Here is a 23,814-nt window from a genome sequence, read left to right as displayed (position 1 = left end):
AACCTTCAGCTGCATTTTTTCATCTTGTGTATTTGATTCATTGGTTATCAATTACCTGTTTTCTGCCTTTAACTTTATTAAAAAAATAGTAGTAAATGGTTATGTAATTTGTTACTTAATTATGCAGATTGATAATACTTTCTGTTTTTGCTGAGTTCTCTGTGGATCTTGAAGGGATTCTTACTCATTGTTGCAGTGTGTTTCCATGACACTTTAAATGTAGTTTTCTGTTCTTGCACTGGAAAAGCTCTGTACCGCTGTGCTCCACGTTGTTCTGAGCTGCGTGTCCAGTGTCTAGGAGTTGTATGCTCTCAGTTGAGAGGTGAGTTGATCTGTTGGATGCACACACTTCAGTTTATCTGGTTTGCTTTGACTATCTCAATCTTCTTTAGCCTTAAACACAGCTCTTGCTTTGCTAATTTCAGCTAAAACACTGAAACGAGGCTCACTTTAGGAGATGAAGTTCTTGAGCATTTTTGAGATCTTTGTAGTGTGTGCAATCAGTCTGACAAACCTAAAATCTATTTAAAAAGATCTAAAAATGTACGTTTCCAAAAAGTCAATGGAAAGGAGTGAGCTAAGCCTGAAGCAGAAGGTATCGTATTGTATCAGAGGTGTGTGTTTTTTTTCTACTTGATTATTTCAATGCTATTCGGTAAGCTTCCACTTCGTGCTTTGTGGCAGATGAGTTTTGGTGGTTGTTTATCAGGCAGATTCCACGGTGAGTTCTGATAATGGGATTAAAATAGCTGGGGTCCTGCTAACTGTAATGGAAATACTGGCCTCACAGTTACAGACTTGAAAAAGCCCTCTCAGCTTTTCTTCTTTTCTGCTTATAAGTGTAACATGTTTCCACTTGGTGGGAGATTAGAAATGGGGAAAAACATGTGAGAGAAGTTGCAGTGGGTACAGGAGAGGGGAGCTTCAGCTGGAATTGATCATCTCATCAGAGTTAGCTTTTAAATTTGGGGAGAGGGGAACTGGGGAGTTGCGTGTCACGGGTCTTGCACCTATGTTTAAGTGCTCATGAATAAATTCTTATTTTTTTTAGTTGATGTAACAGTTCTGTTGCTGTGAACAGTCTCCAAGAGTGAACAGTTGCTGTGAACAGTCTCAGACTGTTCCTACAGCTAGGCAAAATAGAATTATTATGGGTGTCCTTGTATCCTGTAAGTCGCTCTTTCAGGCTGTGCTGTAGGTACATCCCTAGGTTCATTCATCTTTGTAGGTTGCAGAGCTGCATCAGTTACCTCACAGCTGTGAATCTTACTTGTCAAGTTCTTACGAGCATTTCAGAGAACAAAGAATCAGCTTTTGCCACCTGCTTGCAGCTTACATCACTTCAGATAAGCATTTTATGTGCTCTTGAGGCACATTTTGAAACTATTACTGTGTCTTCATGCTGGCTAAGTGTACATTTTTAGTGTCTTGCTAAAACCCCACAGCTCACACTCTTCAAGATTTGACAGTAACAATGCTTAGCAGAGTGGGACAAGGCTGAAACGCAGGAAAAATCAGAGACAACTTACTGGTACATGTGGAGTAGAAGAAACTGAGCTATACAAAACAATTCCAGTGTTTCAAGCCAAGACTTGAGTATTTTAAACCTTATCTGATTAATGCGTGTCTGATGTGCTTGCTGGAGGTCTCTGGGTGATTTCATGTTTCCCAGGGGAATCTGTTGAACAGTCTTTTCTTGTTCTTATCTCAATCCTCCTGCTAGGCTTTTTATTCTGATCAGCAGTGGACACGGCAAACAGCATATGCTTTTTTCCTAGTGTTCTGTGTCTGAAGATCACTTACCAGCTCCCTTACCTCCTCTCTAGGTCAAGTCATGTTGGCTATTTTAGCCTACCGCGATGTGTCGTACACTTATCAGTCTTAATCCTCTCCCTTTACACTATTCAGTCAGCCTTTTTTTTTTTTGTAAAATAGGGTACTGAAAGAGGGCAGTGTCCCTCTGGCATGTTATTGTCAAGGAGCATGAGAGGATTGCTTCAAGTGACTGCTCTTGGTTGTCTACTCCTGCCTTTTTCAGGGCAGTTTGTGAGCTCCTTAGCTCCTGCTAAGCTTTTTATTTTCATATGCAATTCCATGTACAGATATCTGATACAGCTCTCTGCTTTCGCTCTGATCACACAATGGGTTCGAATAGGAAACCCCAGTTGCTCAGGGATCTTGGGAGTGATCGTGGACTGGCCAGAAGGCAAAGATTGCAGAATATCGTCAGAGGAGGTGGCGGCCCGTGCTGAAGAAGCCCCACTGTACAGCAAGCTACCAGAAGATGAGAAGCAATGTGCCCTGTTCCCTGCTGTCGTATTGTGGGGAAGCGTCGGAGGCGGAAGGCTGCTGTATGGAGTCCTACAGGACGTGTCACAGACTGCTGAAGGAGAAGGTGAATGGAGCCAATTTACAGAAGTGAGAGCCATCCAGCTGGCTTTGGGTATTGCTGAAAGGCACAAGGGGCCAGTTCTCTATCTCCGTACTGACACATGGATGGTAGCAAATGCCCTGGGGGGGTGGTTGCAGCAACGGCAGCAGGGCAACTGGCAGCGCAGGGGCAAACCTATCTGGGCTGCTGCGTTGTGGCAAGATGCAGAGAACCTGTCTGTAAACATACGCCATGTAGATGCTCATGTACCCGAGAGTTGGGCTGCTGTCAAAAAACAGCCAGCAGGTGGATCAGGCTGCTAAGATTGAAGTGGCTCAGGTGGATGCGGACTGGCAACATACAGGTGAGTTATTTACAGCTCAGTGGGCCCGTGACACCTCGGGCCATCAAGGCAGAGATGGAACATACAGATGGGCTCGTGATCGAGGGGTGGGCCTGACCATGGGCGCTATTGCACAGGTTATCCATGGTTGTGAAACGTGCCGCAATTAAGTGAGGCGAGCAGTTAAAGCCTCTGGTATGGAGGGTGGTGGCTGGAATATCAGCATGGGAGGCCTGGCAGGTGGATTATATCACAGTCCCACAAACCCGCCCTGGCTAGCACCGTGTATTTAACATGGTGGAAGCAACCACTGGGCGGCTGGAAATGAAACACATCCATGCCCCTTGCCACCACCCAGACCACCATCCTGGGCCTTGAAAAACAAGTCTTTGAGCAACGTGGCGCCCCAGAAACAATTGAGTCAGACAGTGGGACTCATGTCCAAAACAATCTCATAGATACCAGGGCCAAAAAGCACGGCATCGGATGGGTGTATCACATCCCCTGTCACGCACCAGCCTCCAGGAAAATCGAGCGATACAACGGACTGTTGAAGACTACACTGAAGGTGATGGGTGCTGGGACACTCAAACATTGGGATACACACTAGTCAGCACTAGGGGATCTGACCCTGCCCAGTCAAGCCTGTTACGTACTGTAGAAGGGGATCAAGTCCCCGCAGTGCACATAAAGGATGTGCTGGGGAAGGCAGTCTGGGCTACTCGTGCCTTGGGCTAAGGCAGACCCATCCGTGGGGTTGCTTTTGCTCAGGGACCTGGGTGCACGTGGTGGGTAATGTGGAAGAATGGGGAATTCTGGTGTGTACCTCAGGGGGATTTGATGTTGGGCAAGAGCAGCAAATGATTTGATTTGTACGATGTTAATTGCTGTGCAGTTATGTATGTCATCCCGAGTTGGCTACATGCCACCTCACTGGGATTACAGTAGGAATCACGCAGATTAACGAAAAATGGATTTTGATGGAACCAGCCGTGGCTTCAGCATGTGACAATCCTATACCACACGCCATTTCTCCTGCCCTGAAGGACTGTTATGACAGATGGAGCCTGAATTTATGAACTAAATGAAGCCAACAGACCCTTTAGGGGGATGGCCCATAGACCAAGGGAGCGTGATATCTGTGCGTATCTATCAACAGGCAAAAAAGGTGGTGGTGACTGTGGGATGCGTTGGAAAGCACGGGACCTAAGCATGACATGGATGATACGGAATAAGGGGTGGATACTCTCCTGGTTTTGTCAGGGATAACTGTACTGGCTGTACTGTAGCTTTGTTCTGGTAGCTGTTACCTTGCTGTGTTTTGGATTTAGGATGAGAATAACTCTGATAACACGCCGATGTTTTAGCTGTGGCAGAGCAGGGCTCACGCAGAGCCAAGGACTTTGCTGCTCGTGCTGCCCTGCCAGCAAGGAGGCTGGGGGTGCACAAGGAGCTGGGAGGGGACAGAAGCAGGACAGGTGACCCAGGCTGACCAGAAGGATGTCCCATACCACATGGTGTCATGCTAGACAATAAATTGGGGGGGTTGGCTGGGGTGGTGGTGCTGCTGCCTGGGGCTTGGGGTCTGGCTGGGCATCGATCAGTGGGTGGTGAGCACTTGCATTGTGTGTCACTTGTCTTGTACATTTCTTTATTACTGTCATTGTGCCTTGTTTCTGCCCTATTAAACTGTCTTCATCTCATCCCCCGGGTTTTATCTTTTTTGATTCTCTCCCCTGTCCACCCACCCCAGTTAGGGGGTGAGTGAAGAGCTGTGTGGTGCTGAGCTGCCTGCTGGGTGAAACCACAAACAGTCGTGTTCAGAGGAGGGATCCTTCCTGAATACCACAGCATAGGGCCTTTCGTGTTGATATTGATTTGAATACAGAAGAGGGAAAACTGTTCACTGTTTGCTGTTACTACGCCATGTTTCTGTCTTTGGAAAAAGCCTATCCTGGTGTGGAAAGAAAGGTTTGTGTGGCTTGGTTGTTCTTTGACATGTCCGTATTTATTACATGCTCATCTTTTAGCATCTTATTTTCTGGACATTTAGCTAATGTGCTGATGTTTTTCTTCTTCCTTTGGAAACTAAATCTGGACTAAGTGGTCTTTAGTTTTTATTTTGCTGTCCGTACCACCTGTTTCTTTAAGGTGGCATGTTTATCCTCTTACAGATTTGAAGAATGTGTTTCAGGTTCTCACTGATTTATTACAGCATTGCTTCTCTTTCAGTGAACTGCCTTGGTACTCCAGGATAAGTGAGGGTCCTCATCATGAAGCCTATTCGATTTGGGGGAAGTAGCCCATGTTTTACACTACCCAGTGTGCGGTTACAAATTGTCAGAGTCCGTCTAGCACCTGCTGCTGCTAAAGGAGAATGTCCTTGCTTTCTGCTTCCACTTGTGTGTTCTTGTGCCAAGCTGGGGTGCTTCTCGGACTTCACAGTGAGCCAACTTGTCTTGTTAACTCAGCAGAAAATTTAGCCAACTCCTGAGTGATTGGATTTTTTGCTAAGTCAGCAAATTATATTACTATACAGCACCAGAGGTAGCTCAAGGGCGAGGGGCAGGACTATGCCGTCAGCCTGTTCCATGACAGCAGGCAGTTTGCTGCTTCAGGGAAATAACTTGACTTCTCCTTGCCCACCCCTTTCTGAAGTCCTTTATTCCACGTTGCCTGCGTTAACTGTGATTAGACAATGGATATTCAGATAGTGCAGAGAACAGCAGAAGTATTTTAAAGGAAATAATGCAAGGGGCATGATTCTGATGGTTCATGGTTGTGTAGTCTCCTCAGATCAGTGGCTCTGCTTTTTTCCTTACAGTTCTGGACATCTTGAACTTTTGTTTTTTCCTTTCCCCATTCCAGGTCTCCTTCAAGCAATTCTAGTATTATCTTCCCTTTGCTGTCCTCCTTGTTTAGCTCTTGCAAGTTTATTTTTGGGGAGATGTTTTTGCTGTTCGCTCTCTGATTTGTGGAATCCTATTCCTTGAAAATACTCTGGCTCTCCTAATATTTGAGGGGACTTTCTGAAAACGTTTTTCTCTAACAGAAATCTGAAGTAATAGGGTACTATTTCATTTTCTTAAAGACTTCTGTTTTCATATATTGTGTTATTTTCATGTGTTCTGTGGTCATAGGAATTCTTTGGAGCATGTCTTAGTGGTTCAGTAGCTTTCAGTAAAATTTTGCTTTCAGTTGAAAGCTCTTTGGTTAGTTATTGAAGTTTTAAAGGTTACTAGTACCTGTTTGCTGCTACACGAGTTCCCAAAGTACATCTTTTTTCCCTCTTGTGGACGATGAAAATATTGAATTTTAGCTTGTTAAAGCGTATATGTTGCACCGTTGTTTTTTATCAAGTAATCTGTAAAACTCTTAAGATTTCTTTGATGGACGATGGCAGCTTGTCTTCAAAGCAGAAAATTGTTTCACTTATTTAATGGCATTGAACAGCATCAGTTCATACGGAATGACTTAATCTGCACACATGCTTGTTTGTTTTACGCTTAGAAAAGAGTTACCTTAGAGGATTGCTTTTTGACGGTTTTAGCCAACAGGTATCAATGACAGTCACATGTTGCTCTTTCTGATTGGGATATTCTGTACTGACGGGGGAAAAAAAAACAACAAACAAATTAAACAAAGCCCCAGAGCTTTGTACTGGCAGCTTGGAGAGAATCTGAGACTGAACCTTGCTGCAGGTCCTTTCAAGTTATAAGTGTGTAATTGCTACTTTGCTTTGGCAAGATTGTTTTCCACAAAGGTAGCTAATTGATGTTATTCTTTAATTCATTTTTGGGATTCTTTATCAACTGCTTCACTGTTTCTGTGTCGGTGGAGTACAGAATAATAGGTCACCTTGCTTTTAAATTGTTGGCTTATCCATCCTGTGTTTGAGGAATTCAGCTGCAATGTGAAGTGACAACACTAACTGCAGTGGTAAAAGGACGCTGGTAGAACTGTATTGCAGTAAAAAGCCCTGGGGTGCATCTCCTAAAACTTAAAGCTTTGGTGATAATGCATAACCTTCTAAAAATCATAAAACTGTCAAGGTGTCTTAACCTGATTGCAAAAACTGGCTAAAAAAACCCTTAAGGAGTACATAGGCTTTAAAAGCAAGCAGATTTGCAAGTATTTTTAAGCTCAGAGTAATTCTAGGGTATTATTTTCAGTGCAAGTTGGAACTGAAACACATGTAAGCTTTCAAGGATTTGAAAAGAGGTGGCAAGAAACAGAAAGCCTTTTGGGCACCTTTTCCAAGCGTACCGAGTAAGAAGGAACACGACACTGACTCCTAGGCATTCCTGGCTATTGCTGCTGAGTTAGCAGAATGAGTGCAATAACAGTGAACGTGAGGCTGGATTGTTTTTCGTTCTAAGGTGCAAATTTGTAAGTGCATTGCTTGTGCACTTGTGTTGAAATGAAAGCCCGCTATTCTCCTAGATGTCCCAGCTTATTTTTATGGTTACTTAATGTTTCTGTTGTTTGGTGGAGCTTTCTTTGTGGGTTCCTTGAAATTATTTGGGGTTCAGTGGTTGTTTTTTCTTTTTGGTGCTCTTTCTTACGATGCACCGTTGTATGATGACTTCTTTCCAGACTTCCTGCTTTTAAAGCTGAAAAACTGAAAGACCTTTAAACCATTAAAATCATAAAAATCAGATTTTTGGATGGAAAAAAGTACTTTATTCAACATAAGGATTCAGTTGTGATGTGTTCTAGTTTACATTTAAAAAAAGAAGTCTTAAAACATTTGGTTTCTCTGGACTTCTGCTTCCAGTTTGTGTATCTTCCACATGGAAAATGGGAAGCCTTTAAGATAGTGTCTAAGGTGCTTCCAATTTATTGAATAATAATGCTCAAATATATCATTGGTATTTTTTCAGTAGAATTTCAGTATTATTCTTCAGGCTCTTTGAGACAGCAAGGCTTTTACGCTAAAAATATTTGCTTTTTTGCTAAAATACTTTTAATAAATTCTTACTTAAAACTGAGCAAATTAAGTTATACTAAAAACAATCAGTCTTTGCCGTGCTAGTCACAGAAGGAGCTAATTCTCAAGTTTTACTAATTCTGATTTGAGTGGTGGTTTTACTGTCATAACTTTCTATTTTCTTAATGTGAGAGAGTGACACAGGATCCTTTTGTGTATTTTTAGGTGACATACTTCAAACTTATGCTAAATGAGAAGAAAGAAGTTAGGCTGTTGTATTGATTCAGTTACATCTATCTACCTGTTTCTCCTGTGTTTTCTATTATACTGCTTTTTAGTGGATTCTTCTGTGTGTGATTTCATTCCTGTTGACCATAAGATAGCAAAACTACATGTCAGTGATCCCTTCTTTTATTCTGGATTTAGATTGTTCCAGCTGTTTGAGCAAATCTGTAATGTAGAGTTCAGTGTTCACTGTGGTTTAGTAAAATCCCCTTCAGGAGGATTACTACGTGAAGGGTGCATGGAATTGGTATAATCACGGTCTGGGGTCGGTGCACAACTTAATGACAACTTCATGTATAGAACTTGATGTATTATTCCATTTTTAGTATATCAACATTGTTTTTGAGAGTTTAGAATTATATAGGGTAATCTTTCTCTTCTAATGAACAAACCAGCAAAAAGATGGTGATGGGGGGAAGTGAGAAAACATCGCTATCTTATATCTTACGCTGCTGTGCTTATATGTAGGTTATCCTTATTTTGCTGTTTTAAGAGGCTTTGTTTTACTTTTGGACTGGAGAGTCTTAGAATGGTCCCTTCCGGCTGAGCTATTCTGTTTGTGCCCAGTCCATGGGAGAGAGGAGAGAGCAGTTTCTCAAGGGCAGCTGGAAGTCGTCTTCTGCTTGCTGGCAGCTTTTGAAGCAGAGACCGACCACGTCTGCTGCTGCAGGAAAACGCAGTGGAAAAGGATGAGCAGTTAGAGATGGCTGCTACAGAAGATGATGCTCACTGCCACCAGCTGCCTCCTCTGTCAGGCTGCCTCTTGTTCTTTCTGGCCAGGCATTCATTTTCATGGTCTATCTCTAACTTATATTCCTTTCCTAAGGAAAAACTAATAATAATAAAAAAAAAATCAGGAGTGTAGATGTACATGGCAGCTTCATGTCCTGGTCAGGACTGGTAGAATGCTACGCACGCTAAACTACTTATGCTAGGAGAAGAACCATCCATTTATACATTAGGTTTGTCAATAAACTGACAAATTTGTGGCTAGCTGTAGCTTTAGAAAGTGTTTTTTTTCTGGGTACTGTGGAATTGATGTGCAGTAAGCCACTAAGGAAAAAGGCTGTCCCTTCCTTATCCTGCTGTCACTTGGTGCCGGGGCAGACACCCCCACGAGCCGAGCTGATGGAAATTCAGCAGAACTGGGTATTTGCTGAGGACTTACAACCAAATCAGCAGGTGTCAGTGCGAAAGAGCTGCAGGAACGTATGACTACGGATTTTGGGGAATAGGGGAATGCTGCTTTCTGGCAGTACTGCTCTTTTCAGAGTGGCTCTGGCTTGCTGTTACATCAGCTCAGACATCTTGTGAAGGCCTCCTTTTAGTTAGTCCTCCGTGGCCTGAGGGGGTGTGACAGAGGGGATGTGAAGGAGAGGGTTTGGTTCTTAGTTTCTGGAAGGCATCTTGGTACATCCTTCTAGCTTCTAAGAAGGGCACAGTGTTGATCCATATTGTATGACTTCGTCTTTTCTGGAACTGCTGCGAATTACCCTCCTCGTTGTCGTAGTTAACAGAGCTCTGGAAATGTGAGTAGTCTTTTGGCTGAGGACCATAGTTCGGTTGTACTTCCTGAACTGTTTTCCCTGCATCTTTTTTGTGTTCTTGCTTTGCATGCAGAATGTCTAGAGATGCAGTGCAAGGGAAATGCCTTGCTGGTTTGTGCCGTAATCCATCTGCTCTCCCCTCTGTTCTGATCGTATTTCATCTGGTGATACTGCTGTGTTCAGCCTGTTAAATGAGGAATCAGACGCTTAAGAGAAAGTGGTCCTGATCACTTACGCTGAAGTAGTTTGTTCACTTAAGGCAGATCAGTTTAAGTTCTGTTGCTTTGTTTATTTTAAATATAGTACTTTTCGTATTCAAGGTTGAAATAAGATTTTTGTTAAAAAGGTGTTGAATGTTATGGCCCTTCAAGTGGGAGGAGAGCAGAAGACAGGAAAAATGAAGGAATAGTTGTCTTTCTTTCTCTTCCTGCACCAACTCTACTTGGGCCTTGTCTTCACCGTGATAATTGGTTGCAGTTAATGGGCTCACGTGGTGGCTGTACTGGAGAGGGTGATCAGCAGAATTGCTTAGAGTTTAATTAGTTGCAACTCAGGGCGCCGCATGACTCTTAGAGGAGAAAGTAAAAACTCAGACTTGAGTTAAATTTGCAGATCAGGTAATCCAGGTAAGAATGCTGATTTATCACTGAGTAGAACATACTTAAATAGCCTTCCACAGTTGCTACCTTTGGAATATTATTTTCTTGAAAGGCAATATTTACTCCATCTTACTTTCAGACTTTAAAATATAGCTGATAGTTCTCATACATCTTTAATGAGAGCTTCTGTCTTCGGTGGTGACTCCATAGTAACTGAGCTCAATAATCTTGAGTACGATGAGGACTGTGTAGGACTTGATATCAATCAGAGAATGTAAGCGCGGAGATTAAAGGTTTGAATGCAGAATTTGAATGCAGATTAAAGATTGAATGCAGACTGAGTGGTAGAGACCTCGGTGTAATTTTTACTGTCATATTCTACTTGTAGGTAAAAAGAACATACTCTCATGGTACGTATAGAGCTGGCCCAATGAGACAGATCAGCCTGGTTGGAGCAGTTGATGAGGAAGTGGGGGATTACTTTCCTGAATTCCTTGATATGTTGGAAGAATCACCCTTCTTAAAAGTAAGGACAGAAGGGAGTAGGGTGGGAGAAGGGGGACAACGCTCTCTAGTACTCTTGTAATAAAGTGAGAGTACCGTGATACTCACTTAGATATTTGAGTTGCTTAATAAATGTTTTCATTGTAACAGATAAAGGCTGCTTAAAAAAAAGGGAACTCACTTAAATTTAAATTAAAATTGTGCCTTGTATTTCCCATTAGTGTACACTGCCATGGGGAACGCTTTCTAGCTTAAAGTTAGAGAGTCGTAAAGACAGTGATGATGGTCCCATTATGTGGGTACGTCCGGGAGAACAGATGATCCCTGTGGCTGACATGCCAAAGTCACCTTTCAAAAGGAAGAGGTACGTTGAAATATTTTCCTTGATGAGTGTTTGGTTAGTTTGAAAATTCACTTTATCTCAAACCTTTTGTTGGTTGATATTTTATCTTACTGTAAACTTCTGTAAATCTTCTTAAAATACATACTTTTAAGTTGCTTTGTTTTGTAAGAGTTGTTATTGGTGGTGATGTTTGTTTTTTTTGTTTGTTTGTTTCCTGTCTGGCCAAGTAAGGTGCTGGTTCTCTCTAGAACTTTAGTAAGAACGTAAGGTTACAGAGCAGCCTAAATGTTCCTTGCTTCCCCTGTGCAATGAACTTCTGATGTAGCGAGGTGAAAAGTGCAGAGAAATACGAGTAGGCAAACTGCTGATATATGCTAGAAGACGAGTATTAACACCCGTGTTCTTAAACATGATCAGAATCTTTAAAGATCTCAAGGGACAAGAGCTTCTCTCTCATCTGGAAGGTGGCACGTGCAACATTAAATGCTATCTTCACACTTTGCTGTGTCACTGGGTGTAAGTACCAGCTTAAGAGTGAGGATGTCCTCTGCAGAACTTGAAAGCTACGTGATGTCTTTGGAGCTCTCTTGCTCAAAATTCTAGTACAGAAAGGAAGGGGACAAGAACTGGAAGCAAGGTCAAATGCCTTAGGAGTATACAGACAGTGACCATGGAGGGGATGCAGTTTAAAGCCAAAGTCCATCTGGGGTTGAATTTGGCAAGATGCGAAGGGCAATAAGGACTTCTACAGGTATATGGGCAGGAAAAGAAATTGTAGGGAAAACTTAGGCTGTCTGCTGAATGGGGCAAAGATTCTAGAGACAAAAGACGTAGAAAAGACCAAGGTACTGGGAGTTTTCTTTGCCCTGCTCGTTTCTGGTCAGATTGGCCTTCAGGGCTCCCAGGTCCCAGAGATAGTGGGAAGGTCTGGAGCAAGGACTGCCTGCCTTCAGGGGAGGAGAGCTGGATTAAGGACCACCTACATAGATTAGACATTCACAAGCCCATGGGGCTTGACAGGATGCACCCAGAAGTGCTGTGGGAGCTGGCCAGTATCATTGCAAGGCCATTCTCAACATTCTCAATGACCTTTGAAAGGTCATGGCAGTTGGCAAGGGTTCCCGAGCACTGGGAGAAAGCAAATATCGCTGATCTTTTAGAGGGGGGTGAGAAGCAGGATCTGGGCAAGTGCAGGCTGGTCAACCTCAACTTGACCCTCGGAAGGATGCTGCTTTGAAATACTAAGGGACAACACAGGTATTGGGAGTAGCTAGCCTTGGTTTATATAGGGGAAATCATTCCTTATAAATCATGCCTTATCAGCATGATGGCCTTCCTCACGAGGGGAGCGGAGGGGCAGGCGCTGAGCTCTGCTCTCTGGGGACAGCGACAGGACCCGAGGGAACGGCATGGAGCTGGGACAGGGGAGGGTCAGGCTGGATGTTAGGGAAAGGTTCTGCACCCAGAGGGTGGTCGGGCACCGGGACAGGCTCCCCAGGGCCGTGGGCACAGCACCGAGCTGCTGGAGTTCAAGGAGCATTTGGACAGTGCTCTCAGACACATGGTCTGGTTTTTTGGTGGTCCTGTGTGGAGCCAGGAGTTGGACTCGATGATCCTTGGGGCTCCCTACCAAGTCAGGATATTCTGTGATTCAGTTCTATTCCACAACTAAATGACTGGCTCAGTGGATGAGGGGAGTGCTAGGGGTGGTGTTGATCTTGTCTTCAGACGGGCTTTCCACACAGCATGCCTATTTCCGTAACTTTCTCAAATTCAAGTTAATGAGGGACAAAGTAGATGGATAGACAGTGAACTGAGAACTAGCTTAACTGCTGTGCTCAAAGGATTGCGATCAGCAGCACAGGGTGCAGCAGGAGGGCAGCACTGCAGGTGTTGAAGAGCATTGGCCAAAGGTGTCGACATCTTCATTAATTAATGACGGGACAGAGAACACCCTCAGCAAGTTTGTGGACAACAAAAGCTGGAAGGAGTGGTTGATGCACAAGAGGATTGTGCTGCCAAGCCAGAGGGCCCTTGACAGGCTGGAGAAAATGAGGGCAGCAGAAGTCTCAGGAGGTCAACGGGGGGAAGTGCAGAGTCCTGCAGCTGTGAGGAATAACCCTGTGCTCCGCAGGCTGGAGCCCAACTGGAAAGCAGCCTGACAGGAAAAGAGTTGAGGGTCCTCGTCAATGCCAAGTTGGCCGTGAGCTGTCAGCGTGCCTTTGACGAAGCAGAGCAACAGCCTTTTTGGACAGGGTTGGGAAGAGCACTGCCGGCAGTGATGGAGGCAATTCTTGCCCTCTGCTGAGCGCGCTGGTGAACCCCATCTGGGATGTCGTGCCCAATTTGGGGCTCGCTAGCTGAAGACGTGGCCGTACTGGAGCAGGTCTGGTGACATGCAAGGGGGTGGCTGGGAGAACTGGGGTGCAGCCTTGGGAAAGGAAGGCTCAGTTGGGATCACATCAATGAGTATGAGCAACTGATGGAAGGCTATAAGTTAAGCTATTTTCAGCAGTGCCCTGCGACGTGACAAGAGGCAACAGGCACAAGCTGAAATAAAAGACTTTCTATTTAAAATAAGAAGCAGAACCACCTTTACAGTATGGGCACTTGAACCTTAGAGCAGGCTGGACGGAGCCTGTGTGGTTTCTGATCTTGGAGATGCTCAGAACCTGGCTGGACACAGTCATGAGCAACCCACTGTGGCTGAGCAGGGGAAGGCAGACTGCACACCCTCCAGAAGTCCCTTCTAACCTTGGCTGTCCTGCAGCTCTAAGCAGAGCATTTCTTGGGAAATGTGTTGCAGCACGCAGTGTACGCTGTAGCTGGACAGGAAGTGGCCTTGTGGCTCTGCTCCCCTCTGCATCGTGTGTTCCACGTTCGTTAAGCCCTGGAGAAATAATCTATTTCTGCTTCTCGTTCCCCACTCTGAAACTAAACATGCACGCGCATTTTCCAGCTGTCTGGTGAAAACTGAACAATCAAAAACTACTTGAGGGACAGCTGAGGTGTTTATCACTGGTACATGTATTGTTAGCTCAGCTGAAGACCAGTGCTCTTACAGCGTGGCTCAGGCAAAGATGAAGTCCCAGGCTTGAGCTCAAATGAAGCTCCAGGACCCTTTGTTAGGGCATGCAACTGAGTGAGACAGTCATTAGGGTCTTTCAGTATGCTTAGGAGCTTGACTATTTTTAATAGTGCATCAGTGTTTGGAGTTTTTGCTTAGCTCATTGCATATTTTATTTGTCGTAAGTGTAACTGTCTTTCTCATTTGACTATACATTCTCACAGCCTTGGCTGTGGGTAGAAATGAAGTAATTAAAGGAAATTTCCGTATCACTAGTATTATTTTTTTCTTATACAGAACTACCAATGAAATAAAAAACTTGCAGTACCTACCTCGAACCAGTGAACCCCGTGAAATGCTATTTGAAGACCGGACGCGAGCCCATGCAGATCACATAGGACAAGGTTTTGAACGCCAGACTACCGCTGCTGTGGGAGTATTGAAGGCTGTGCACTGTGGAGAGTGGTATGTGCTGATTAACTTTCTCAGCTGGGTGTCAGAGAAACATTTACCTGAATTTCTCTTTATTATCAGTAGACAGAGCACTGAATAATCTGATCTAGTGTTAGAGAAATTTAGATAAGACTTAATAGATACTGGATTTTTTTTTTCCCACTCTATGTGCTTGTCTGCACTCTGCTAGGTGGGCTACAGCTTTGCTGTGTGGTTGAAACTAGAAAGAAACTCGAAAGGTGCCTTGCAATGACATTTTAATAGCTATAACTGAGTAGCTGTAACTAAATTGCCATTGGATGTAAAAACATTTTACACTTTGTTTTGCTTTAAACAGCACATGTAGATTGTCTGCACCTCTGATGCAAAAATTCCAGTCAAAGACCTTTTGGCAATTTGTGTTGTCTGTTGTCTTTGTGAATCTTTATGCTTCTGCTTCAAAGTCATGGCTGTTACAGCCCTGATTCATATGTGGTAGGTCCCATAAGAAGAATCCTCTCGGAGGCTGTGATATTCCTTGGTGTCTTTCTGAAATTCCCATATGTGACTCAGGAAATGAAACTTCTCGTTAGAAGTTGTTTACATTTTGGTCAAATAAAAAAAAAAAACTAGTCACATGGCCTCCCTGGCTCAGAACTGAGTCGTTTTTCAGGAAATTCTGACCTTTTTCTGGGAGAATGACCTTAGTTTTGGAGGTTACTTTTACATATTTAAACACGAAGAACACCTTTTGCTCCTCTTACCTTCCTGTCTAGAATTTAAAGGACTGAATTCCCTCTGGATGAGATGATGCAAATTTGTGTTACAGTGACTGGGTTCATTGCGATGGGAAATAGAGCAATTGCCACTGGAGAAGAACTGGATTGCTCTGAAGTCTGTGGTCTTATTTTGGGCTCTGAGATCTTGCTGTTTACTTCCTCATCAGGTTGATGATAGCTGGAGCCTTAAACTTCTGCTTGCTCTGATTGTGAGAAACTGGAGTGAATTAAGACTGAGGAGTGGTAGGAGAGCTATAGTTGGGATACCGTGTAAATTGGATGGGGGGAAGAGAAGGAGATGCTCAAAGCTTTTTCAAGAAAAGTTTAAGAAACTAACTTGAGTGCACATGGGTGTTAGTAAGAATTCAGCAGTAAATAAATGTATGCGGGATCTTCCCATCCTTGCCCTATCCCTCCATAACAAGATTCTTCTCCCCTGGAAACCATCACATGATTACACGTTCATTTATATTCTAAAAATACATTTCCCTGCATTTTATGCTTTTCAGATTAAAACCATCTTCTCTCATAGGTTGGAACTTGTGGAAAAGAGGCTCTATCCAGCTTCCGTTTAAACTCGAAAAAAATAATTGAATTAGAATAAAAATTCACTATAAATTAAAATGTGATCTGAAGATGGCTAAAACTAGGCAAAATTATCCAACAAACCCGAAAATACTTCACTTCGGGGAGGGGAAGTAACAATCAGCATTTCACTTCAGTATAAGGACTGAAAAGGCATCTTTTAATGCAGGAAAAATGCGGAACTGACAAATGTATGGGAGGAAAATGTCAAATGCAGCATAAAATGAAAATGGTATTTCGAGCTTGATTTGACCTCAGTGATAACTTCTTCCACTGTCCCTCTATTTGTACAGTTTTGAAAAGGCACTTCCCTGTTCTTAAAGGGAACTAAGCAAGGCTTAAGAGAGTGAAATACCATTACTTAATATCTGCAATTATTTTAATGTGTTACATCATCTTTACCATAATTCTTAAGCTGTGAGTTATGTACTACAGGAAGCAACATGCATGGGAATCTTAAACTGTTCTTAAAAAATAAATTTTTAATCTATTTGAGTAGTTCGACAGAAGTTAAACCTTAATATATTCTAGGGATGATTAGAGCTCTATGGAAAAAAATACACATTTTAATAATGAGACACCATATATAAAAATCATATATTCTATGAGGAGAAAATAAATGTCATTGAACTGAGTGAGTAGTTCGTATTTAGTTCGTGTAAGAGTGAATTGAGCTTGAGAAAAATAGCTTGGTGGTGCTTATAAGGGAATATAGGTGTAGAAAAGTACTTGAAGGCCAGGGAACTGCTTCCCACAGCTGCTGAATCCTTCGAGAAGTGCTGGCCGTGTTTTTGATGTGAATCATTGTTCTCATAGTTTACTTTTGCAAATGAGTTTACTCTTGGGGTTTTGTGGTCAGAGGAAACTGAAGAAGAGGAAATATGCCTTGCTTTATGATCTGGGTGCACAGTACTATTAAGGGTAATGCATATGCATAATTTGGGTAGATAGTGCTTGGGCAAAAAGTCTCCACAATAGTTTTTAAGGGATGCTTCTGCAGCTGCAATGGAATACTTCTGTGGACAATTTATGTTGAAGAATTTTATTGCAGTTGTCAGTGCGTCTCATTCCTTTCTGGAAGGAAAAACCCCACAGTATATCTTTATCAGCTTTATGAAAAGACTGCTGTGTTGTGAGACAGTTGGTGGACCACAGGGAAGATGTTGATTTTCAGAAAAACAAATTTCATTAGGATTGTGGAACTATGATTACTGCTCATGGAGTAAGAGAAAGGTGAGGCAATTAAATCTCTGGCCTACGTGATGTTTTTAAAGGACTGAATTAGAAAGCTGTGCTGTCCCTTGTGCTCTTGGTGTAACTGTGGAAGTGGCAGCACGGTTGCTCTTTGAGCACAGGGCAATTTAGATGTTCAACACCAAATGTTTGGGTGAACTGAGCTGATTAGCATAAAGAGGTAAATGGTGTAATCCAGAAGCTGCAGATGACTAGAAGTAGGATTTATTTAGGTGTGAATATTAGGTAGTATGATGTGTCTTCTTAGGAACACAGGAACAGAATTGTCAAAGGAAAAGCTTTTGGGGATGGAGAACATAACTGCAAACAAAAGCATTAGTACTTGGGAAAAGAAAAAAATTGTTCTTCCAAATATGACAAGCTCTTTACTTGAGAATTTCTAAAATTATTGGATTATGGCTTTAATTTACATGATTATAAATTGTAGAAGAGCTCTGGCTCTTACTAGCAGACATTTTAAGGACTCTACTAGTCCTTCAAGTCTGACAAATGCTCGTGTTGTCATTGTGCTGATTACTTAGTGGTGTTCCCATGTGTGATACCAGGCATGCTTTAGAACTTAGAAAATGCCGGTCAAGTTTTCAGTTGTGGGAACTGAAAGTCCGAGTGATGAGTAGACAGAGCAGCCCTGGCGAGAAGGACCTGGGGGTTGTGGTGGATGAGAAGCTCAACATGAGCCATCAATGTCCGCTTGCAGCCCAGAAAGCCAACCGTGTCCTGGGCTGCATCACCAGAAGCGTGGCCAGCAGGGGAGGGAGGTGATTGTGCCCCTCTGCTCTGCTCTTGTGAGGCCCCACCTGGAGCCCTGCGTCCAGCTCTGGGGCCCCCAGCACAAGAAGGACATGGGGGTATTGAGTCCAGAGGAAGGCCACAAGGATGACCATAGCGCTGGAGCACCTCTCCTATGGAGACAGGCTGAGGGAGTTGGGGTTGTTGAGCCTGGAGAAGAGAAGGCTCCAGGGAGGGGCCGTGAAGTACCTAAAGGGGGCCTGCAGGAAAGCTGGGCAGGGACTCTGTCAGGGGGTGTAGTGATAGGACAAGGGGCAATGCTTTTAAACTAAAAGAGGGAAGATTTAGATTAGATATCAGGAAGAAATTATTTACTGTGAGGGTGGTGAGGCCCTGGCACAGGCTGCCCAGAGAAGCTGTGGATGCCCCATCCCTGGAGGTGTTCAAGGCCAGGCTGGATGGGGCTTTGGGCAGCCTGGTTTGGTGGGAGGTGTCCCTGCCCATGGCAGGGGTTGGAACTAGATAATCTTTAAGGGTCTCTTAACTGAAACCATTCCATGATTCTATGAAATTGAGGTGTGCTTTTACAGGGACAGCAAAGGCCACTTAATGTCATTGCTGTTGGTAAAAACTCAACCCCTCTGTCCAGTGCTTCAGCAGGCAGCTTCTGAGCTTGTGTTCCAGACCAGGGAGCTGTTAGTGCTTCTGTCTATGGTCATAGGGACTTGTTTAATGTTGCCAGACCTTACCATGAGTATTTCTGATGTAACACTGGAGGTCAGTAATCTTGAGTCTGTTTTGAAAAGTTAGAGCGCAAAGTGTAGCAGTTTTGAAGAATGAGGTTAAAGAAAAAAGATTCTTGCCATAAATAGTTCTATCAGTGCCCTAGTAGGGAGTTAAATGGGGTTTTCCTAGGTCACTTTTTTCCTAGGTCACTTTATAGTTTGGATTAAATGTCTTTTTGGGCATCTAAATGAATTATTTTGCTATGATTGCACTTGATTTATATTGTACAAAATATAACCTCCAAGTTGCTGTGCTAAGTAACAAATTTCCAATTTTAGAATTAAAAATTTCCTGGCATTCCTTCTGTAAACAGAGGAAATTGCCATGTTTTGTGGCAGGATTTCAGTAGCTAGTAATGCATTAAATTGCACACGTATACAGAGACTGAGAGAAGTAATGTTTAAACAAAATTGTTGACTTTACTGTACCCTGTATAATGCACAGAACACTGAGTAAATGATGCAGTGAAAGCTTTGCTTTGGGTTGAAGTCTCTTAGTGTGTGAACGCTCTTCGTACGTATATTAGTGTTGGTTCTTCATTTTCAAGTGATGCTGACTCCAGATGCAGGTACATATTCTTGCCTAATGTAAATCGTCTTTTAGAAACATTTACTACAAAAACATAACTATATATAACTGCATCGTAAAAAGTAGATTAATGCAGCTAATATTTTGATGTCATTGAGAGATGGTTCTTTAAGGTTTTTGCCTTCAATACTTAAAACCTCCTCAGGAGTACATAGAACAAAATGGAGAGAAACTTTGGTCTTTGCAAAATTGAAAGTAAAATATGTGATCTGAAAGTTTTCCCTAACATACTTCCAGGCTTTTTTTTCCCTTGAAAATAGCCTCAAACTGGCTATTTTTTGGTTTGAGGTCAAGACCTAAATTAAACAAACATGTCTCCTCAGTTTAAAAAGCCCCATAAACTGTACATCAGTGCCTGCTTCCTAGTGCATAAATAGCACCGTGCATGCACAGAAAGTGGTGGTGATCATCGTGCGTTTTAAGACAACTGCTCCAATATCTGTAAAATATTCTGTAATGTATCAAAGGGTTTTGCTTTACCGGGTGAATCCATGCTCGGGGCTTGTCCTGGGTGTACGTGGGGAGGTAGGAGGGTGCCCGGCTCTCCGGGGTGGTGTTGCTGGTGGCTGGGTGCACAGCCCCTGCATGTCCTTGCACAGCAGCCACATAGGTCATGGTGTGCCTGTTGGCCCTGGGAGGGCCCTGGGGAGGAGAAATGGAGAAAGTCATAACCCAGGCTCTTAGCGGCTGATAAACCGTCCTTGCAAAAACACTTGGCTTTTCAGCAAGCACCTATAAACTCCAACACGAGCTTTGTCCCACGTAAATCAAGTCTTATCTGTGGATTTTTAAATGGAAACAAACCAACAAAATAAACCCCCATCCCCCAAACACACGCAAAGCTTAATTTTATGTGTTCCTGTGGAAGAAGGGAGTATGGCCTTTTAGATCAGAAGGTGGTAGGGATTGTGGCTATCTTTGCGTTTAGTTAACTGACTGCTTCAAGATAATTCCTCTAGAGACATTCTTATATGAACGGTGTATTTTTCAGGGAGACATTGTGGGACAAGAGGTGAATTCCTATCTCAGCTTGAATACTGTGATGATCGATAGTTTAGATTTTGCTCTTCTATAGCTGCCTAGTGAACACAAGTACCAGTGTGTTCTACTTTTTAAGGGATGTTGTAGAGGATGCCAGCATTTGCTGCATCATGGCAGATTAATGTAGAATCAGCATTGTTATCATGTCTGAGACTAAGATACTAAGCAATGTTTGCGGCATTCTGACTAGTAGTGTGGTGTACTTGGAGGTAGCAGATGCGCGTACCCCATTGATGAGTGCTGACAGTAAGTCCAGCATCTGTCAGCAACGAACGAGGCAGGCTGAGGTCAGTTAAAAGTATTGAGCTCTGACTGTTCATGGCTTCGTTTACTGCCACTTGTCTAAAAAATGAAAAATAAACATGGAATTGTTGTTAACTTATTTAATCAGTATAACGAGCTTGTGACTGCGAATTAGCTATTCTAGGCAACGTTTCTTCTCCAAAGTATATGTTATGGTAAAATTGTGTTTATTTTTAGATCGTTTGCTTTATCCTTGCTACAGGGAATAAAGAAAATCTGCAAGCATGTTAGTTTCAGCCTCTGACTGTGCAATTCTTACTTTTATGTAGGTCTGAGCAGCCTCGTATAACCAAAGATGTAATTTGTTTTCATGCTGAGGACTTCTTAGAGGTAGTTCAGCGAATGCAATTAGACTTGCATGAGCCTCCGCTCTCACAGGTAAGCATGCTGTGAACTGTGAAGTAGGTGTCCTTCGTAAGTTATAAAACGAAGTTTTCATCCTTTTTTCCTTTTTCCTCCAGTGTGTCCAGTGGGTTGATGACGCAAAACTTAATCAGCTGCGAAGGGAAGGCATTCGATATGCCAGAATTCAGTTATTTGACAATGACATTTATTTTATCCCAAGGAATGTTGTGCACCAGTTCAAAACAGTTTCAGCTGTGTGCAGTTTGGCTTGGCACATCCGGCTCAAGCTGTATCATTCAGAGGAAGAACTCTCTCAAAATTCAAGTACTCTTGAAGCAGGGACCTCTGCAGACCCCAAGTCTTCGGTTATCGGACTTCAGACTGACAGCAGAATTTGTATGATAAGCAAAAATACCTCCGAAGACACCAAACTCTCAGATGCTCTGCAGACAAAGTGTCTGCAGCAGGAATTTATGCCGATAAAACATGAACCTGTTGCATCTCACCGAATAAAAGAAGAATCCATGAATGTTGATCTTGCTGAGAAGACAGTGGTGCCTAATGACATCAGGGGCCAGGCTGTGCAGACTGGATTGGATCGGATTGAATTGGCGACGTTTAAGTTTGAAATGGATTCCAAATTTGAGCCTGCCAACAAGGACTTACAAGGCAAGTTATGCCCCGGAAGCCACATACACCCGGATGATACCAGACAACATAGTTCATCATATCCAAAACTGCATGGACAAAGAGAAGATGATTTTTTGTGCTGAATTTGTATATATTGTTTTAAATTCCTTTTTAAATTTAATGATGTAATAATGTAAAGATTCATAAATTCTGTGGGGCAAGTTTGTGACTTGCCTCCGCATCTGTTACAGAAAATAGTTATGTAGCTTTGTAACATTCCTCAGTGCCTGTCCATAACTGTGAAGTATCAAAGCACTTAGGGCCAGATGCACTGTAAACACTGCAGGTTTAACATAAAGAAGTCTTTAAATAATTTTGAGTTGTAGGTTTTAGAGTAGAGCTGACATTTAACATATATATTTTTTGTAAGATGAGCCAGAGTTGTTTTTGACAATTCCGGGCTTTTCCATAGAGCTTATTTATACCAATTTTTTCATTTTAAATGTGTCAGCACTGTAGTGTAAATATCTTTTTTAAAGATCTTTTTAGTGTGATTTATACTGAAATGTGAGCCGCTTAATAAAGGTTCATAATAACAGATTGGTTTTATTTTTGGATCTGCAAAAAATAATTCAGTTAAACTGCCTCTCTAAATGGTTTTGCTTCTACCTGCACTAAAGCATAGGATGCTCTTACCCCGTTGTGGCGTGAGGAGCTGTAGCAGACAGAGGTAGAGTTGAGGCATTCTTTGTAAACCAAGATCAGTCAGGATGCAAAATCAGTCCTCCCTTCACAGGGTTTCTTACAGCTGACCATTGAAGGCACTCCCCAAACTACTGTCATCAGATGTTAATGTGGAACAGAGGCAAGTGCTGCCCGCAGCCTTCCCACGTTGGGGAGTACGGTTGGGTACCGGGGGGTTCCAGGAGCACTGCCAGCAACTGCTGGCATCTCTCTGAGCTGGGGCGAGGTGGCAAACTCCTTTTCGTGCTTACCTCCTCCCCCTGCACAAGCCATGATTAAGAAAGTTCCATTTCACATTTTAAAAAAACACAAGTCTAGCACTTTCCACCTGCTGGTGAGTTACCTGACTAAATTAGATCAAAGAATGTTTTTAGATGGTTACAACAGCCTCAACTCGAGCGGTGACCTGAAATTCACCGAGGCAAATTTGGATTCGAACTGCTCCGTATGCTGGTAGTGCAAGGCAGTAAGGATACCGGCCGGTGGGTCTGGTAGGAAGATCCCTCGTGAGTCCCAGTTAGGAAGTAAGAGTTGTTTCATCAAGGGAATGATAGCGGTGGCGGAGTTAACTGTTCACCTCTCTCCGCTCCTGTGGAACTCCACAGTTCTCCTAGGCCGTATTCTGAGGGAAGAGGATTTCAAGGCTAGCTAGCATCTGATGTGGTAATGGCAAACACTCTGTAATTTAACTTATTTAATTGTGTGTAACATATTATTGTATAGTTCAAACACATCTGAACGATATTTCTTTTTCAGGTAGCTATAAACAGCAGCAAACTGCCCTGCAGCCTGTCCTTCAACTAAGCATTTAAAACTTCAGAGCATAAGCCTGTTGTTTCTAAAGCCCTCTGCCCCCATTTTTGGGGGATTTTTTTCCCCACACCTTTCTCATAGTTGTACATCCTTACATACTTAATTGATGATATTTGATACACTTCGTGATCGCTCTGGCTTCCATTGTAGCAATAGAACAATGTGATTTTTTTTTTCCAGGTGATGTCTAGTTTAACTCCCCAAGGCCCTTTTGTTGCAAATGTTTCTTGCTCATAGGTTGTTAAAATTCAGATTGTTACTTTGTACTTACGTCTGGCACTAAAATCAGCCATTTAACTGATGTGTGCCCTGTTGTGTTTAAATGGAAGATAGGTCTGTTGAGGAATTATTAATTAAATCAACCTTTGAATTGCTAAACGTTACTCCTACATAGCCATAATTATGTATTAGAGAAGCAATAGAAACACAAATCTCCTGGATGTGGCTAAATCCTACTGCTATTGTCAGTAATGCTGGTTAAGAGGTTACTGCCAGTTTTGCAGCCTCAGGGATCTTGCTTTCCCCTCACTCCATGAGCAAGCAAAATGGTTCATGTGTGACATGGTAAGTTACTGCTCCAACTTGTGCGGATTTGAAAAACTAATTGGTTCATGTAAGGGTTTGAGCCTTCCTGATAGAAACGTGGTCTCAGCTCCCACCGTGTTCCCTGCACTACCTGGGAATTGCCACCACAATCCCCTTGGCTTTGTGAGCACACGTACACAGTTACGTACACAGTTATGTAGCCTTCCGTTCCCTTTTGTTGTGCCTGCTGGTGAGGGCAGGGAGGAGCTGC

At 42.9% G+C, this 23,814-nt stretch overlaps 1 protein-coding gene and 1 long non-coding RNA gene across 3 annotated transcripts in view; one reads left to right on the top strand and one right to left on the bottom strand.

The window, feature by feature from the left end:
* The window catches only part of RSBN1L (round spermatid basic protein 1 like), a 49,557-nt gene extending 27,053 nt beyond the window's left edge, over positions 1-22,504 (top strand). For both annotated transcript variants that reach the window (XM_040548918.1, XM_040548911.1), the window contains 5 exons: positions 10,464-10,601; positions 10,801-10,943; positions 14,287-14,454; positions 20,756-20,864; positions 20,948-22,504. In XM_040548918.1, coding sequence (XP_040404852.1) covers positions 10,464-10,601; positions 10,801-10,943; positions 14,287-14,454; positions 20,756-20,864; positions 20,948-21,604 — 1,215 coding nt within the window. In that variant the 3' untranslated portion in view covers positions 21,605-22,504. The remainder of the gene's footprint in view (positions 1-10,463; positions 10,602-10,800; positions 10,944-14,286; positions 14,455-20,755; positions 20,865-20,947) is intronic.
* Positions 56-10,468, bottom strand: LOC121065848. Its single transcript, XR_005817358.1, has 2 exons — positions 346-10,468; positions 56-310 (listed from the first exon to the last, which is right to left on the bottom strand). It is a non-coding gene; the product is annotated as an uncharacterized LOC121065848 (long non-coding RNA).
* Positions 22,505-23,814: the final 1,310 nt, after the last annotated feature.

This window comes from Cygnus olor, chromosome 1 (genome assembly GCF_009769625.2).
Source record: "Cygnus olor isolate bCygOlo1 chromosome 1, bCygOlo1.pri.v2, whole genome shotgun sequence".
In the NCBI taxonomy this organism is placed as follows: Eukaryota; Metazoa; Chordata; class Aves; order Anseriformes; family Anatidae; genus Cygnus; species Cygnus olor.
This window is presented reverse-complemented; position numbering and strand designations above follow the sequence as displayed.